Source organism: Staurois parvus, unplaced genomic scaffold, assembly GCF_062004578.1.
Source record: "Staurois parvus isolate SC_StPar_1 unplaced genomic scaffold, SC_StPar_1.0 ptg000018l, whole genome shotgun sequence".
NCBI lineage: Eukaryota > Metazoa > Chordata > Amphibia > Anura > Ranidae > Staurois > Staurois parvus.
Window position 1 is genome coordinate 24,023,918 of NW_028317814.1, and position 16,209 is coordinate 24,040,126.

At 43.0% G+C, this 16,209-nt stretch overlaps 1 protein-coding gene across 2 annotated transcripts in view; it reads right to left on the reverse strand.

The window, feature by feature from the left end:
• Positions 1 to 3,737: 3,737 nt before the first annotated feature.
• The window catches only part of RAB40C (RAB40C, member RAS oncogene family), a 78,369-nt gene continuing 65,897 nt past the window's right edge, over positions 3,738 to 16,209 (reverse strand). For both annotated transcript variants that reach the window (XM_089683155.1, XM_089683164.1), the window contains exon 7: positions 3,738 to 14,726. In XM_089683155.1, the coding sequence (XP_089539281.1) occupies positions 14,431 to 14,726 (296 nt within the window). In that variant the 3' untranslated portion in view covers positions 3,738 to 14,430. The remainder of the gene's footprint in view (positions 14,727 to 16,209) is intronic.

The window sequence follows — 16,209 nt, forward strand, 5'->3', positions numbered from 1 at the left end:
ATGTAGCACACAACGTATAAAAGATTTACAACCGTGTACAAGCACATTGGAATACATTGTGTAAATGTGTTGGGGTGCATCCATATTTTGCGGTACTTTGCGCATTTTGCTGTGCATTAATATGAATTGGCCCCTTGTAAAAATATCAGCGCTGAGCTTCATAGATCACCTACACTGTACTTTTCTATGCATGTGTGGGTAAAAATAAAACCGGTTTGGTAAAAGTTTGATTCCACGTCGGATTTCAGTTGTACTGCGTAGCTGGAGACGGTCCATGAAACAGATCACAATTGGAGGCTGTGGGAACCACACAGGAGCAGATAGTTCCAGTTAATTGTGCACGACTGCAACAACAAAGAGGACCTTTACTTTCATTAAAAAAAATGAATCTGGGGAGGTGAATGGCTGATGTCATCAATTTTAATTTGCATAGCCCCCAATTAACTGAATGTAGGAAGTCCCAGAATTACTGGCCACCCAAGCACTAGATTTTTTTCTTTTTTTTTTTAAAGCTTATCATGTGAAATACAGAGGCTAACAATGCTGATCTCATTTTGATGTTGCTAGGCTGTCATACTGATCTCTTGGATTCAGAAACGAACGTGCAGATCTGGCATTCTGACCTCACTTGCTACATGCTTAGAACAGGTCCGTAATTTGAAAATGTCAGTTCTGGGCTTTGATAGTCTGAGGCTCAGCTGTGGCAGTATCGGCCAGGCTCCATGCACACTATCAGGTTTTTTTTTTGTTTTTTTTTAAGCTCCTAGAAGCTAAATCATGTTCTCCTGTGTGTCCAAGAACACTACTTTAGGCTGTTAGCTTTTGTTGAGCTTCAGCATCTAGGAGCAGGAAAAAACCCCCCCAAAAAAAAGTTTTTGTAGAGTTTTTTTTGGAATGTTTCTTCAGCAGACAAAAAAAAAAACCAAAAAAACAAAAACGCTACTAAAAACACTCCTAACAGCTTTTTTCTACAAGTACTGTGAAAAACACTAATAAAAGGCTACTCTTAAAAAGCTGCTATCAGCATTTTTGGAGCTTTAAAAAAAAAAAAAAATTAAAAAGTACTGTGAAAATACTAATAAAAGGCTAACTCTCCTAAACTGCTACTATGAGCATTTTTGGAGCTTTAAAAAAAAAAAAAAAGGAAAAAAAACAAAAACAAAACACATTGGCATCCTCTCTGAAGATGTGCATGCGCACAAAACGCGTAAGTAGCCAATACGTCATGACGTCACGCCGCCAGAGCCACGTGTAGGTCCAGCAGCCATCTTGCTCAAGGACGATCAGTCTGTTTTTTAACAGTCGTTTTATATTGGAATTTGCAAATTCTGGAATAAATTTTTTTACAATATCTACTACACTGTGGAGCAATTAATTTATAGAGTCCACAGCAGTATCCAGAGGAGGGAGTTCCTGTCTCCAAGGCTTCTACACCCACCCATCCCTTAAAGGGGACCTCTGGCTGAATGGATCCTTTACCACCTGGGAGTTTCTGATGCACCACCCCTATCCAGAGGGAGGATTATCCTTGGCCTTGCTCACATCCGGTTCCTAAAGGGGACCTCCACTGATTGATTTAATGTGTATTATCATTACGCATCTGGTGAGTGCGTATTCTTACCCCACTATTCTGGAGCACCATCACTGAAGCATTGCTGCTATTCACCTTATACCTGCACAGATTGTCACTTATGGACTAATACCGTTTAGCTGGCCTTTATTTAACATTTTTTCATTCTTTGTGGACTATTTCTTTTAATTCTAGCGCTGTACTTTCTTATTTTAAACGACACACGGTAGTGTGTATGGAGCCTAAAAGAAAACTGTAGTTTTACTTTCAAAAGTAAAATGTTCGAGTATGCAAACATACATTCTTACTTTTGCTTTTTTGTATTTGGAATCTGTCCTCACAGGTCCGGTGTAACCCTTGCTGAACCAAAAATTGAGGTGATACTGTAAGTGCAGCTTGTCATGGGCCCGTCTGAGGTGGTGTCATTACATCACAGTTTATTTACAAACAGCAAGGTTGCTCCTAGGGGGGATAAAGAGCCCAGTATTTAACTTTAAACTGGGTTCACACCAGGGGCGGACTGACAACTGATGGGGCTCCCGGGCAATACGGGATCATGGGGCCCCTGTGCCCTTGCCCAAACTCAAAAAAGGCAAAAAAAAAAAAAAAAAAAAAAAAAAAGGTACCAGGGGCATCTCATGGGGCCCCCTACTGACCCCGGGCTCTCAGGCAGTGCCCGATTTTCCAAATGGTCAGTCTGCCCCTGGTTCACACTGATGTGGTGCGGGAAACACTGAATCCTGTGCGTTTTGCACCGCGTGGCATTCATGCGATCTGGTGCGGGCGTCAATGTTAAATTAATGACACCCCAAAACAGATCACAAAATGCAGTGCAATTCTCAAAAATTGAGGTGCAGGTAAAAAAAAAAAAATATAAGAAAAGGATCCTGCACCTTTTTGGTGCGGATGTGATGTGATTTGAGCTACACATTTTGTATGGCTCAAGTCACACCACACAGACATCGCATTTAATGCAGTGCGATTTGTGTGCGAATTACATGTGTCCCGCACCGCATTAGTGTGAACTCGGTCATAAAGTATAACTAAAGACAACATTTTTTTTGTTTTGGATAGTGGAGAGGGCGTAGAACCCCAGTCCGTATTTTATTGCCGTTTGTGCCCCCATTAGGGAAATTCTCCCTATTTTTCAGAACCTACCCGACTGCCCCCTGATCAGCCTAGACAGAGGGGAATGGATCCTTACATTTTTTTTTTCTAGCGGACTGGATTGTATTGGATTGGAGGCAAGTGGGTGTAAACATGCTCTGAGGAAGAGGCAAGTCCTCAAAACGCGTTAGTCAGGGTTCCCATTGTGGACAGACACGTAGTGCAGATTGGACAGAGCTGTTCTTTCATGATGTGCCTTGGACTGTATTGTCGTTTGTGAGTACAATAACTACTTTTATTGCTTTAGTAAATGTTCTTTAAGGCAATTCACTAGGCCGGTGCGCCCTCGGTTTGTTTTTTTTCTTTATTCAGTACATTTGGACTTCCCGTCCTCTGAGTGCACATTCCAGGACGTCAGCGATGTGGTCATAATCAGTCCATCCCTAAGAACAGGAGTATTTGGGTTTGCGGTTTCTGGGCAAGGACAGAGCCTGGCGGACTGCCCCCTGATCAGCCTAGGCCAGGGGTAAGCAACCTGCGGCTCTCTAGCTGTTGTGGAACTACATTTCCCATGAGACATTGCAAAATTGACAGTTACAGCTATGACTTGCAGAGGCATGATGGAACTTGTAGTCCTGCAACAGCTGGAGATCCGCAGGTTGCCTACCCCTGGCCTAGACAGAGGGGGACAGATCCTTACTTTTTTTTTTTTTAGCGGACTGGATTGTACTGGATTGGAGGTAAGCGGGTGTAAACTGACAAATTACCAAGCCAGAAAAAGCACAGAGAATAGGAGCTCCGACCAGCAGTTAGGTGAGCATTTTCTGGTGCTCAGCAATGACAGTCCCATTTACAGGAGCCTTCGATTACATTAGACATGTCTGATTATACCAGTTACCCAGGTATAGCAAAAATCAACACAAGGGACATAATCTGCAGTTATTAGAACGAGTCCCTTGTGCTGATCCTTCATTTAGAAGAAATCTTCCTCTATTCTACAGAATACATTACAATCCAGCTGTCAGCCCAAACACACAATAAAAAGCCATAACATCTGTCATAGTGAGGGATTTTCATTTATTTAGAAAATAAAATATCAGGATTTCACAGTTGGTGAGTTTAGCCCTATACCATACATGGAATGCTAAAAATCAGATCAGAGCAGCAGAACACAAATGAGTTGTAAAAAGTTGTCACCGCCTTGGCTCAAATTTGTATCCTTTGATCTCGTGAATGTATATCAGTCATACTGAACACTAAGCTACATGGGTGATTTGAAGCATAGCAAACCCCCAGAGAAAAAGATGAAGCTATTGCAGCTTACCAGTCTGTAGATGTCGTGGCTGCTTGTGTTTTCTTTTTCAGGATTCTTCCTTTATTTTCAGCAGGTGATTCAGTGAACAACAATCTGTTTGCGCCCCCCCCCCCCCTCCCTTCAGCCAGCCACTCTACTGTATGTACAGAGGGAGCCAGGGTTTCCACCCATGCTGGGGGGGGGGGGGGGGGGGGGGGGGAGGGGATTGTAGATTACAAAAAGGAAGTTCATTTTCTGTTTTAGGGTCCTCAGGACACTACATTTCAGATAAACAGAACACTCTCAGCAAGTGCAGAAGATACCTTACGAGGGGCGACTGAAAAGTTCTCGGCCTACCCGTGAAGCATTTGTCTTAACCCAATTTGATTTTTGCTACTCATAGTACATATCCTTACAAGGTTACATACCAAATTTCTTACAAATAGTTTTTTTTTTTGTTTCAGTTATTGAAGATTGAAGTGCAGAAGGTCATCTTTGTCTGAAAGATGGAGAAAGTGAGGAAACGTGCTGTTATCCAATACCTGCTGAAAAAGGGAATGAGTGGACAGGACATCCACAAGGACTTGATGGAAACATTAGGGGAGGATGACACTTCCTATTCCACAGTTAAAAAGTGGGTGGTGGAATTCAAGAGGGGGAACCCCTCTGTCCAAGATACCCCTCGCAGTAGAAGGCCAGCAACTGCCTGTACAGAGGAAAACATCACAGCAATCCAGGATCTCGTAACGGCAGACAGGCGTGTAACAGAACGTTTCATCGCAGTGAAAGTGGGTATATCCCAGGAACGCGTTGGACACATTTTAACAGTAGTGCTGGACATGCACAAGGTGTCAAGTCAGTGAGTCCCGAGAATGTTGACTGTTGAAAACAAACACGACAGACAGCAGGTATTGGATAACAGCACGTTTCCTCACTTTCTCCATCTTTGATGACCTTCTGTACCTCAGCCTTCAATAACTGAAACAAAGGAAAAGCCATTTGTGAGAAATTTGTTATGGTACCTTGCAAAGATATGTACTATGAGTACCAAAAATAAAATTGGGCTAAGACAAATGCTTCACGAGTAGGCCGAGAACTTCTCAGGTCGCCCCTCGTAGATGGGGTGGCTACATTCCTTTTAATTTTTCAGGTGAAGGACTGGGGAGCTACAATAGATTACATCTTTGTTGTTGGGTAGCTAAGGCTGGAACAGCTGAGGAACTACAGCTAACGTCCGGCCTAATCTCATGTTCTACTATGATTGGACTCTCTCTGGATGATGTACAGATACATCTCCCAATATCATTGGGACAAGTCAATGCACAAGCAGATGAAATATGACAAACAATTGATACCCAAATGGAAACATGACATTAGTGAATGCAGAAATATCTAACACAGTTGTTCTGAAGTTGCAAGGAGCACAGTGTAGGTGACGAGAGAAGTCATTCATGTATAATGGGTAGTGGAGAGCATCTGAACATGGACACATGGAAGGGAGAGGAGCAAGCAGCTGGTTCTTTACAAGGGCCATGCATCTACATTAGTGTTATTATCCTGAGCAAGGCAAATGGTGGCAATACATGGCCAGATACTAAGGAAGACCAAGCGGACTAAATATTAAATGTAACAATATCAGGAAAATATTTGTGGAATGTTCATAAATAAGCGTGAAATATCCCAAAACTTGAACACAAATCATGATTCAGTCCAATGACCTTATTTAATAGAGTTCATAACTCCGAAGGGTACCAACCCATAGCAACCAATCACAATTGCCCATGTACTAGTCTGACTTTTAATTGGTTCCATACATAAGAATTAAGAACTCTGCAGAACAAGGCCAGAAATGCGAGTCAAGATATTATGGTGAAAGCACAGAAACCAAGCTAGTCTAGGGGACACTGGCAGTGGAGAGCCTCAAGGCGGCTGTTTAACCTCTTCACGCCGGCCGCACACCAATGTGCAGCCTCCCGGCGTCTGGACCTAGACGCCGAGCAGCCGTACATTTGTGCGCAATTAAGAAAAATATATGTGCTGAGAGCGCGTGCTCTGCACGCTCCCGGCACACATGTCCGGTACTCATGGAAAAGTCCCGATCTCCTCTTTCGATCGGGACCTTTCCCGATCATGTGACCGCCATGACGGCAAATCACGGCAGTCACATAACCCTAAAACCACCGCCCCGCCTCCTGGCTTCTGAAACCCTTAAAGGGCCGGGAGGCGCCAAGGAGTTAAGGCCTGGTTCACACTAGTGAGATTTCAGTCGCACAGAATTGTGTTTACAATGGAAATCTCATTCTTTTTAATGGTGTCCATTCACATGCAACTCAGCACAGAGTGATTTTGGAAAGGCTTTCTATACTACATTGGTGCGATTCCAGTGCAATTTTGGCCTCATAGAATATACAAACCTTATCAAAGTTACATCCAATTAGCCCTACATGGATCAAAATCGGGTAGCAGCAGAGTGAACCTGGCCTCATTGCCTGTTGGAGGTATTGTCAATAAAATGGCAAAATTAAAACTCCAATAAAACTAAATAAGTCTTCTCTTTTTGTGGATGTTGAAGAACTACAACACTTAATTCTATTTCTCAGGCACGCTGGTGAAGATCCCAGGTCTGTACATGTCACAGTAATTATAAGAACCAAAAGAACATTTTTCTCTGCCAGACGAGATGAAAGAAGCTGTATAGAAAATACAACTACATTGCTACCCCCAGGGATGGCTGGTGCGACATTCAAGAAGCACCCACCAGGGTTATCCATGGTTATGAGGTTGGTGGACCTTCCTAGCCTGTTCACACTGGATCCCTCCCCATGTGGTCGTGAATTGTCTCAGCCAACAAAAACATGAGATGCGGAGGTGCCACAGCAGCCAGGTGGATAGCAGAATTGGTCACATGAAGCACCCAATGAAAATTCCCTAAGAAGAACAGCAAGAAGTGTGGGAAGACAGCCAGAAACTTCGCAGAGAGATCTCACCACTGGGTTACCCAAGAAATACTTGGTGGACTCCGTTATCTTTTTTAGGGAATGGTGGAGCACAGATGGAGCATAAAGTACACGTCCCAACACTAGAAGCAGATGATATGCTGCTGTGATATCCTCCCCTCACTGTTCCTTTCGGGGTCTCTCAAGGCTCCACAAGGAGATGCGTGATATATACAAAAAGACTTCCAGACACAGATGGGGCAGAATCATAGCAGCAAATTATATATATTGCAGCTCCATAGGTCCGTGTAGCTGTATACTCCATTTGCTCTGGGAGTTCTCCATGCTACGTCACTGGTTTAGATGGTGTCATTCCTTAAACATCAGTAAAAACGCAGAGATCCAGAACAAGTGAGGCATATCATTTATACTTGTAAAACTGGAATATACTGATCACAGGCTTCATATCCATTCCCCTTCCAAATGGAGGAGGCTAGTAACACACTTATGTCCTCTACAGGGCAGCAAAGAACATACCTGGGGTTGTAGGTAAGTAGGGGTGTAGAATATGTGAGAACATGCTGTTCATAGTGAAGCACATACATGTACTATCTCTACAGAGCACTAGATCCCATTTTATGAACTGAGGCAGTATGAAAACATACCCCAAACATGCTCTGGAGGCCACCCTCAAGTGACGAAAAGGAATTAAAAAATGGTTGCCTTCACCATCTAAAAGAGATATACACTCACCGGTCACATTATTACATACACCTGTTCAAATTGCTAGTCAGCCAATCACATGGCGGCATGCATTTAGGCATCTAGATGTGGTGAAGACGACTTGCTGAAGTTGAAACAGGGCATCAGAATGGGGAGGAAAGGGAATTTAAGTGACTATGAACATGGTATGGTTGTTGGTGCCAGACGTGCTGGTCTGAGTATTTCAAAAACTGCTGATCTACTGGGATTTTCACGCACAACCATCTCTAGGATTTACAGAGAATGGTCTGAAAAAGAGGAACTATCCAGTGAGTGGCAGTTGCGTGGATGAAAATGCCTTGTTGATGTCAGAAGAGAATGGGCAGACTGGATCAAGATGATAAAAAGGCAACAGTAACTCAAATAACCACTCACTATAACCAAGTGATGCAGAATACCATCTCTTGTATCAACAGTTCAGGCTGGTGGTGTAATGGTGTGGGGATATTTTCTTGGCACTAGCAAGGTGTATCTAATAAAGTGACCAGTGAGTTTATTAGACAGGTACACTTTGTTGAAAAAAAAGGCTAGCTCTATCAAAAACAGGCAGCTTGGGCAGGCACAAGCAACTTGAATCACTCACTGACATACCTTGGGCAATCCAGTGGCAGATTTTCACATTGTAAGTTGCCTGTCATGTACCCCACAAAACCTTAGCAAAAGAGGTCACTCATGTACAGCTGCAGCCATCAGGGTAGTGCACCACATTCATCACAGATTTTTCTATTTAGGTGGAACTAGAGATACTGGTAGTAGATTGGGGTGCATGAAAGATTTAAGATGGCAATGTGATCACCTTTGCAGCGACCAACCAAAACTGAAGGTTCTGGTTAAAATGGGAGTAAACTTCCTTGGTTGAATTTTACCTATAGGTAGGCCTATAATAAGGCTTACCTATCGGTACGGTAAATATCTGTGAAATGTACAACATTTAGGAGATATTTACTCTGGCAGCAACTTATGCCGTTCCTTTAGAGCCCTGTGCCGTAAAGAGCGACTCCCATGTGCGCATGCCATCGTGGCTCGGCCATTCATACCACCATAGCCTCGCGAACCCAGAAGGAAGACCGGGTGAAGATGGAGGCGCCTACAGCACTGACAGCGCGCCTCTGGAGGGCTTTGTTTCCCGGTAAGTCTACGTATTCAAATGAAACAAAATGATGAGTTTTTATTAGCAAGAAGAAATTCTTGTTGGCACACCTTTCATGCATAGGCCCCAAAATGCAGTACAAAAACATTTATAGGAAGGTCCCTGCTGGACATCATGAATGATACGGTGCCAGATTATACCTTCATAGTTACTTTAAAAAGGTCCTCCCACCACCATCACAGCTTCCTGAAAACACCCATGAATGCAGAAAAAAAAAACAAAAGCACGCTCTCTCCACATCTCGCAATGCTCACTCCCCTGAGACCAGGGCTACATGGGTGATTGCATCTGCTACTGAGATTTAATTGCTTGTTGGCAGTCATCCCAAGTATAGCACACTAAAATCAATGTGAGGCTAATGAAAGAACTGTCAACAAGCAGTAAAATCTCACAGTATTTAGATTATTAAAGGATAAGTTCATCTTTTAGTTAAAAATAATAAAATGCACATTTTTTTGCAGGTAAAACAAAATTTAAAAAAAATGTGCATTTATTATTTTTGTCTACAGGAGCCTGTAAAGAATTGCACCAGAGATAAGTAGATGGCTGGTGCCATGCAAGTCTCCTGCAGACCTGTCAGAATATCAGCTTGCCGTATGGAATGTAAGGCCAAGCAGATATTCTGGCAGGAAAGGAAGCTTCAATGAACTACCAAGGAGCTCCACAGCGCCGTGGTAGTTCATTGAAAACTACAAGCTGAGAGCCGCCAAGGCTGTCAGGACTTGTAGTTCATTCATTCACAGAAGTCCGTGAATGAATGATACAGCCGTGTGAGTCCAGCACGGCCACACAGTTTTAAAATTTGACAGATAGTATGGGAAGAAGTCTCTTCGTATTATCAGAGGGGGGGGGGGGGGGGGGCAGCGGCTATGGGAACATGTTACATGTTCCACCCTAAAAACCGGGCAGAGCATGTAACATGTTCCCAAAGGTAAACTTCTCCTTTAAATGCATCTAAAACCAAACAGTTTTGGATGGAGTGGCAAGAAGTTAGGGTCCCTGTAAAGTTTTTATTGCTGTTCATATCCCTGCTGGGGAGAATCACTATTTCCCCAAGCATGGAAAGAAGATCCAAAATATTGAAATGACACTGGAACAGGGATAACGGGTAACTCTTAAAATGGCAACACCATTTTCTGGTGTAAACAGTCTAAAGGGGCACTGCATAACTTTGGAGACTTTTTTTCCCCACTTTCTCTTGTGTCTACAAAACAGAAGTGAAGGAACCTCTTCCCCAAATGGGACATAAACGGTAAACAAACTTAACAGGTGATTTAACCTGTTCCTGTCTGCTTAACATATATGTGTAATGGAAAAAGGGTGGGCTTTAACTCCCACACCCCGCACATATGCGTCAATGAGTGGCTGAGGTTTCTGTGCGGAGAACGTGTTCGCAGCACGCAGATCAAGCTGCTGAAGACAGATCTCCGTCACCAGCTCCTGATCATGTGACCAGCCAATGACAATAGTCACATGATTGCCAGTCACTCCTGTCCCCCAAAAGTTCAGGACCTTTTTTACACTGGGTTGGGCAGGGAGGGGCTAAACATTCCCTACACTGTCCAAAATAGAAAAACAAAATTGGCTTTAGGTATGATTCCATCTAAGTAGCCCTAGGCCACGTGCCTCGTTAGGCATGTCTATGCAAATACAGACTTCCAGAAAAGTGGTTATTTGCATAGAAACTCTGGGGAGTACAGCGCTTCTCACTATCCATCCACAACCTGGCTTTACACACTTATTACACTTTGATTTTTTTACATTTATAATAGACTATGCTTCCCATCACAACCTGAGTCTATTAATATGAAGAGCCCCTTCACAACCTGAGTCTAATAATATAAAGAACTTAGAAACTACATTTCTAATATTAGACATTTGAAGAATTCTAACAATAAACATTTTAATAAAACTATTCTTATTCTACATTGCTAGATATTTGGGGGGCTTTATATGTTCTAACTATTTAGTAAAGAGGTCAGTAAAAATGCAAATATCACAAAACGAGTTTTGATAAGTTCCGCAAGGTGCGATCTTTCCACGCCATTGTGGTTTTCTGTATAACACTGCTGGGTCATTCTTCTGACATCTAAGGCCCCATCCCACAAGCATCATACTGAAAGAGGGAGTTGATGGCATCACCCTTTCTTCTCTTGGGATCTTCCTTGTGATAAAGTCTATGGTTACCAGTGACCTTACAAGGCACAAGCAGATGGTCCCATTATGTAATGATGACAAATGATAATGAAGAATGGGCAGCCATGAACTAAGCACGCCTTTACTTGGTGCCAGGTAGGGAACTCTCTGTTGGCAATGGAAGAACAAAAACATCGAATTAAAAAAAAAGTGGTTTCCCACTCTTTTGCCTCTATCTGGGGTCTTCAAACGTTTCAGTATGGGAGCCACACTGTTTGCATGACAAAAAAATCCCCATGATACTCTCCCCTTACATGAGAAGTAGAGACCATAGGAAGCCCCTGTTGACCTTAAAGGATAGGTTCACCTTTCGTAACAGGTTACATGTTACACCCATATTCAGGGTGTAACATGTAACCTGTTACAAACAGACCGGCCCCTGCTCCCCTTTTTGATAGCTACCAGGGGATCTTCTCTCCCCTTACTGTCAAATTTAAAAACCAAAAAAAAAAACCCAGTCCTCTGTAAATGAGAGACTACAGGTCCCGACAGTCTTAGCGGCTGTTGGCTTGTAGCCCTCAATGAACTACCACGGCTCTGTGAAGCACCGTGGTAGTTCATTAATTCTTCCTGTCAGTATTTTCGCTTGCTCGTACATCCCGTACAGCACGGGTGTCGAACTGGCGGCCCTCCAGCTGTTGCCAAACTACAAGTCCCATGAGGCATTGCAAGACTGAAAGTTACAAGCATGACTCCCAAAGGCAGAAGCATGATGGGACATGTAGTTTCGCAACAGCTGGAGGGCCGCCAGTTTGACACCCCTGCCGTACAGGTCAGCAGATATACTGGCAGGTCTGCAGGAGACCTGCATGGCACCAGCAATCTGCTGATTGCTGGAGCAATGCTTTACAGGCTCCTGCAGACAAAAAATATTAAATGCACATTTTTGTTACCTGCAAAAAAATGCACTTTTTTTTTTACTAAAAGGTGAACTTATCCTTTAATCCTCACTCATTGCACATGGAGGATATACCAATGACCCTAGCTGGGGGCCCGGATAAAATCTTGTAATGGGCAGATGTGGTCTGCAATTTGGAGACCCCTGGCCTACATTAATCATTGCATGAGGCTGTTATAGGCTGGCCAGTGCTATATAATCAGATTCTGTTATTGATTGGCCTAAACCACTCAAATGTCAAGGAATAGGATGAAAGTTGGACCCCACCCTCCCAGTACTATATAATCAGATGGTCACCTCAGAACATTCAGATGTCCTCAAACAGCAGCAGGATAACAAGTCAATGAAAAAGAAAACTATCAGCACCTGGGTGCAAAAAGTTATTGTCATGTGTATAAGAACTCACTTTGGGATAAGTGCCCTTTACTTGCCTTTGACATATACATTATATATGCTCAGAAATGTTGCTTCATTCACCTTTGAAAGCTTTCCAATGCCAAAACAGAGGAGGCCACCAGCCAAGGTAAAGATAGACTGGATGTGGTCACAGTGAAATATGTCAAACCATGGAACGGGCCTGATTTCTCAGCAGCTGCCAAATTTGTTGACAACAAAAATGCAACTCACTTCATAGACAGGCAACAAGGATTATGTACTGAATCGTACAAATCTAGGCAAACCAAGATGGCCGTCACCAAGGCATAATCCCAAGTAACGTGATAAGCACCTTCCTTTTACTGGTCCTGTAAGGAACATGATCCTGCGGTCTGAAAGTCTGGATTATGTGAGCGGAACCAACATGATTTATAACCAAACCACACTTTTGAATGTCATTGTCCGCAGTCTTAAAGCCTGACTGCCCATAATGTACTGATGAAGGCTAAATATTAACAAGAACCATCTCAAATATACCATTACCACACACTGTACCTCAGGATCAAATTACTTAAAAAAAAAAAATCAAACAAAATACAGATTACTGGAGAGATTCCATGATGGTAAAACACCCCATGAGTACGTGATTCATTGGGGAGAAAGTAAAGAAGTCACACACACGACGATGTGCGAAATCAGAACAGACAACAGTCCTACCTTCAGTAATCAGACTTGAGGTTTATGTTGTTTCCAAAAAAGGCCTTAATCTAAAAATACAGAGGTAGAATTTATACTTTTGTTGGGTTCCAGATGATTCCTTCAATGGGAAGTGGGTCTAAGGTGTCATTTTGTACTGTGCTGGAGAAGGGGTTCTATTTCCAGCCCCCATGTAAGGTGTAATCCCCACCAAAATGAACCTGTCAAGTTATTACTACTAGCTGTGGTTTTATTAGAGTGATTTCATCTCACTTGTCAGAGTGACAACGATCAAGAGAATTGACAGAAAATCTTCAACAGGGACACCGACCGATAAGGACACTCCCACCTCAACATCTTCAGGTAGGAGGACACCTTCTCTTGTTTGTGGATCACTAGCTGCCTTTCATCTCAGGCCTTGGGCTGCCAGGTACACTTGGCTCCAGAAGACTTGGTGGACTTGTCTTTAGTAAACAAACCCTAGTTGCAAAAAATGTGTTTGTCTAACAATTTGGCTGTGTCCTTCAATAAACAGAAGAAAAATGTTTTATTTTTTTTTTTTGTCGTTGGAGATTTTCCTTTACACCCTATCTGGTGAAACCATTTTTCACTGGACAGCAAGTGAGGTGAAATCGCTGTAATGGTACCATGGATAGCAATAACCAGACAGAGGTTCTACTCCTTGCACGTTCTAAAACTAAAATGTATAATCAGGTTTTCTCCAATTTGCACAACACTTTTTCTTCTAGAAATAGCCCATTGATATTTAAAAATTTTACATGGAAGGTGATTTACAAAAACTGCAGACAAGGAATGTAGAAATGTTGCTCATGGCAACTAGATTCCAGCTACCATTCTGCTAGCAGAGAAAATGAAAGCTTACATTTAACTGGTTGCTTTGGGTGACACTTTTTCTCCCAGGTTTGGTCAGTAGGTCCCAGTGTGATGCAATATTATAGAAATCCATGCAGTGGTTAGTAGCAGAAGCCCCATGTTTGTCCCTTTGATAAGGGAAGGTAGGAATGTTAATTATTTACAGCATGATACAGAAGTGTTGTATAGTCAGGCATTATATTTATAAAAAAAGTGAGGTGTCCGTTAATATTTATACTTATTTATAAATAAGGAAGAGGTAGGGGAGCTGTCTTAGCACAGTGCTGCCCCAGGGGTAGTAGGAGTGAGTCAGAGCCATCATGCAGTGTGACACCCTTGAAGGAATCAGGATTGGGTGTATGGCGACAAGAAGTCAGTCAATAAGGTACAAGATGGACATCCTCCGTTACGATCACCGGCTTCCATTTGCCAGAAGATTATAAAAATGGCACAAACACGGACTGGCATCCAGGCCCATACAGGTGCCCAAGGTGCGGCTCACAGAGCAGCCTCTCCACATGGTCAAATGGCTGGGCACTCTATTTTCAGCCCTGCACACTCCAGGTTTCCATGCTAGGAGATCTTGCAGTTGCTTCTTGAGCAGTTCTGAGGGGGACTTTGGGGTGGCCGAATGGATTTGGATCGTTTTAGACTGTTACCTTTGCTCCCCCCACCGCTTCCTGCAGCCCCACCACCACCACCAGCCACAGAGTAGGAACGTCCATGCATCATCACAGCATTCATTCCGTTGGCCATGGAGAAGGATTTGAGGTGGCTCTTAATGGCCACTGGCAGAGGAAGCTTATCGATAAGATGGACTGGTGTGCAGGAGACAATAGATCGGCAGCACAGATCTTGCAGGCTGAATACTGGAGAAGAAAAACAACACACGTTAGAGATTCCACAAACATCAGGAGAGTATGAATCACAATTATATTGTCCATGTCACTGGCCACCTGTATTTTTCAGAATCTGTAGTGGACCATTTCTGAACTACAAATACCATCCACCTACACTACATCTGCAGAGTTACAGCAGCGGATGTAACCCGTCTCTGCACTGTCCCTCATCCTGTTCCCTCCAGATGTGGACCCCCATTGCTAAAACTATCCTTAGAGACCCATCTTCTAAGACAGCTCTCTCCATAATGGGCACAATAGTCCACAGCACACTTCATTTACAGATGTGAAAAAAATTGTGATTATTGCTATTGGTGACCCGATCTAGCTGCCGGGTTATCTCTGGCTTCAATACGTTTTGGAGGCACTGACCCAGAATAGGCATGTAGCCAGTGAAGACAGATCTGCATACTTGTTCTACTACTGTGACTCAAAAAGCACCAAGCCAAAGCATCAGCATTACAAATAGAGAAAGACCTTTGCAGATGGACATCAGCAGTGGCAGCTCCCTTTTGTTCCCTCCTACCTCTGACAGCACATGGAACTTGTCATCAGTAATACCACATCCCACCTCTGACAGCACATGGAACTTGTCATTAGTAATAACACATCCGACAGCACATGGAAGTTGTCATTAGTAATAACACATCCCCCCTCTGACAGCATATGGAACTTGTCATTAGTAATAACACATCCCCCCTCTGACAGCACATGGAACTTGTCATTAGTAATAACACATCCCACCTCTGACAGCACATGGAACTTGTCATTAGTAATAACACATCCCACCTCTGACAGCATATGGAACTTGTCATTAGTAATAACACATCCCACCTCTGACAGCATATGGAACTTGTCATTAGTAATAACACATCCCACCTCTGACAGCACATGGAACTTGTCATTAGTAATAACACATCCCACCTCTGACAGCACATGGAAGTTGTCATTAGTAATAACACATCCCACCTCTGACAGCACATGGAAGTTGTCATTAGTATTAACACATCCCACTTCTGACAGCACATGGAAGTTGTCATTAGTATTAACACATCCCACCTCTGACAGCACATGGAACTTGTCATTAGTAATAACACATCCCACCTCTGACAGCACATGGAACTTGTCATTAGTAATAACACATCCCAAGTGAAAAGAAAACTAGGAACCATAATGGTCTCTCCACTTATGTAATCAAACAGATGCAAAGCGAAGAGATGTTGAGTGTCACCACATGTAAAGGTCTCACACAATGTTAGGATGTCAACAGCCATGAAGTGTCACTAAAGACATATTTTTTTTTTTTTGATAAAGTAAGGGAGGGTTACACCCCGTCAGATTTTTTTGCCATCTGTGTCCCATAGAGGAGATTTCCCTTCATACCACAAAAACAGGAAGTGAGAGGAAATCCTTCCAAAGTGAGTAAATCCTGGTGTGTCACTAGGGTCATTAG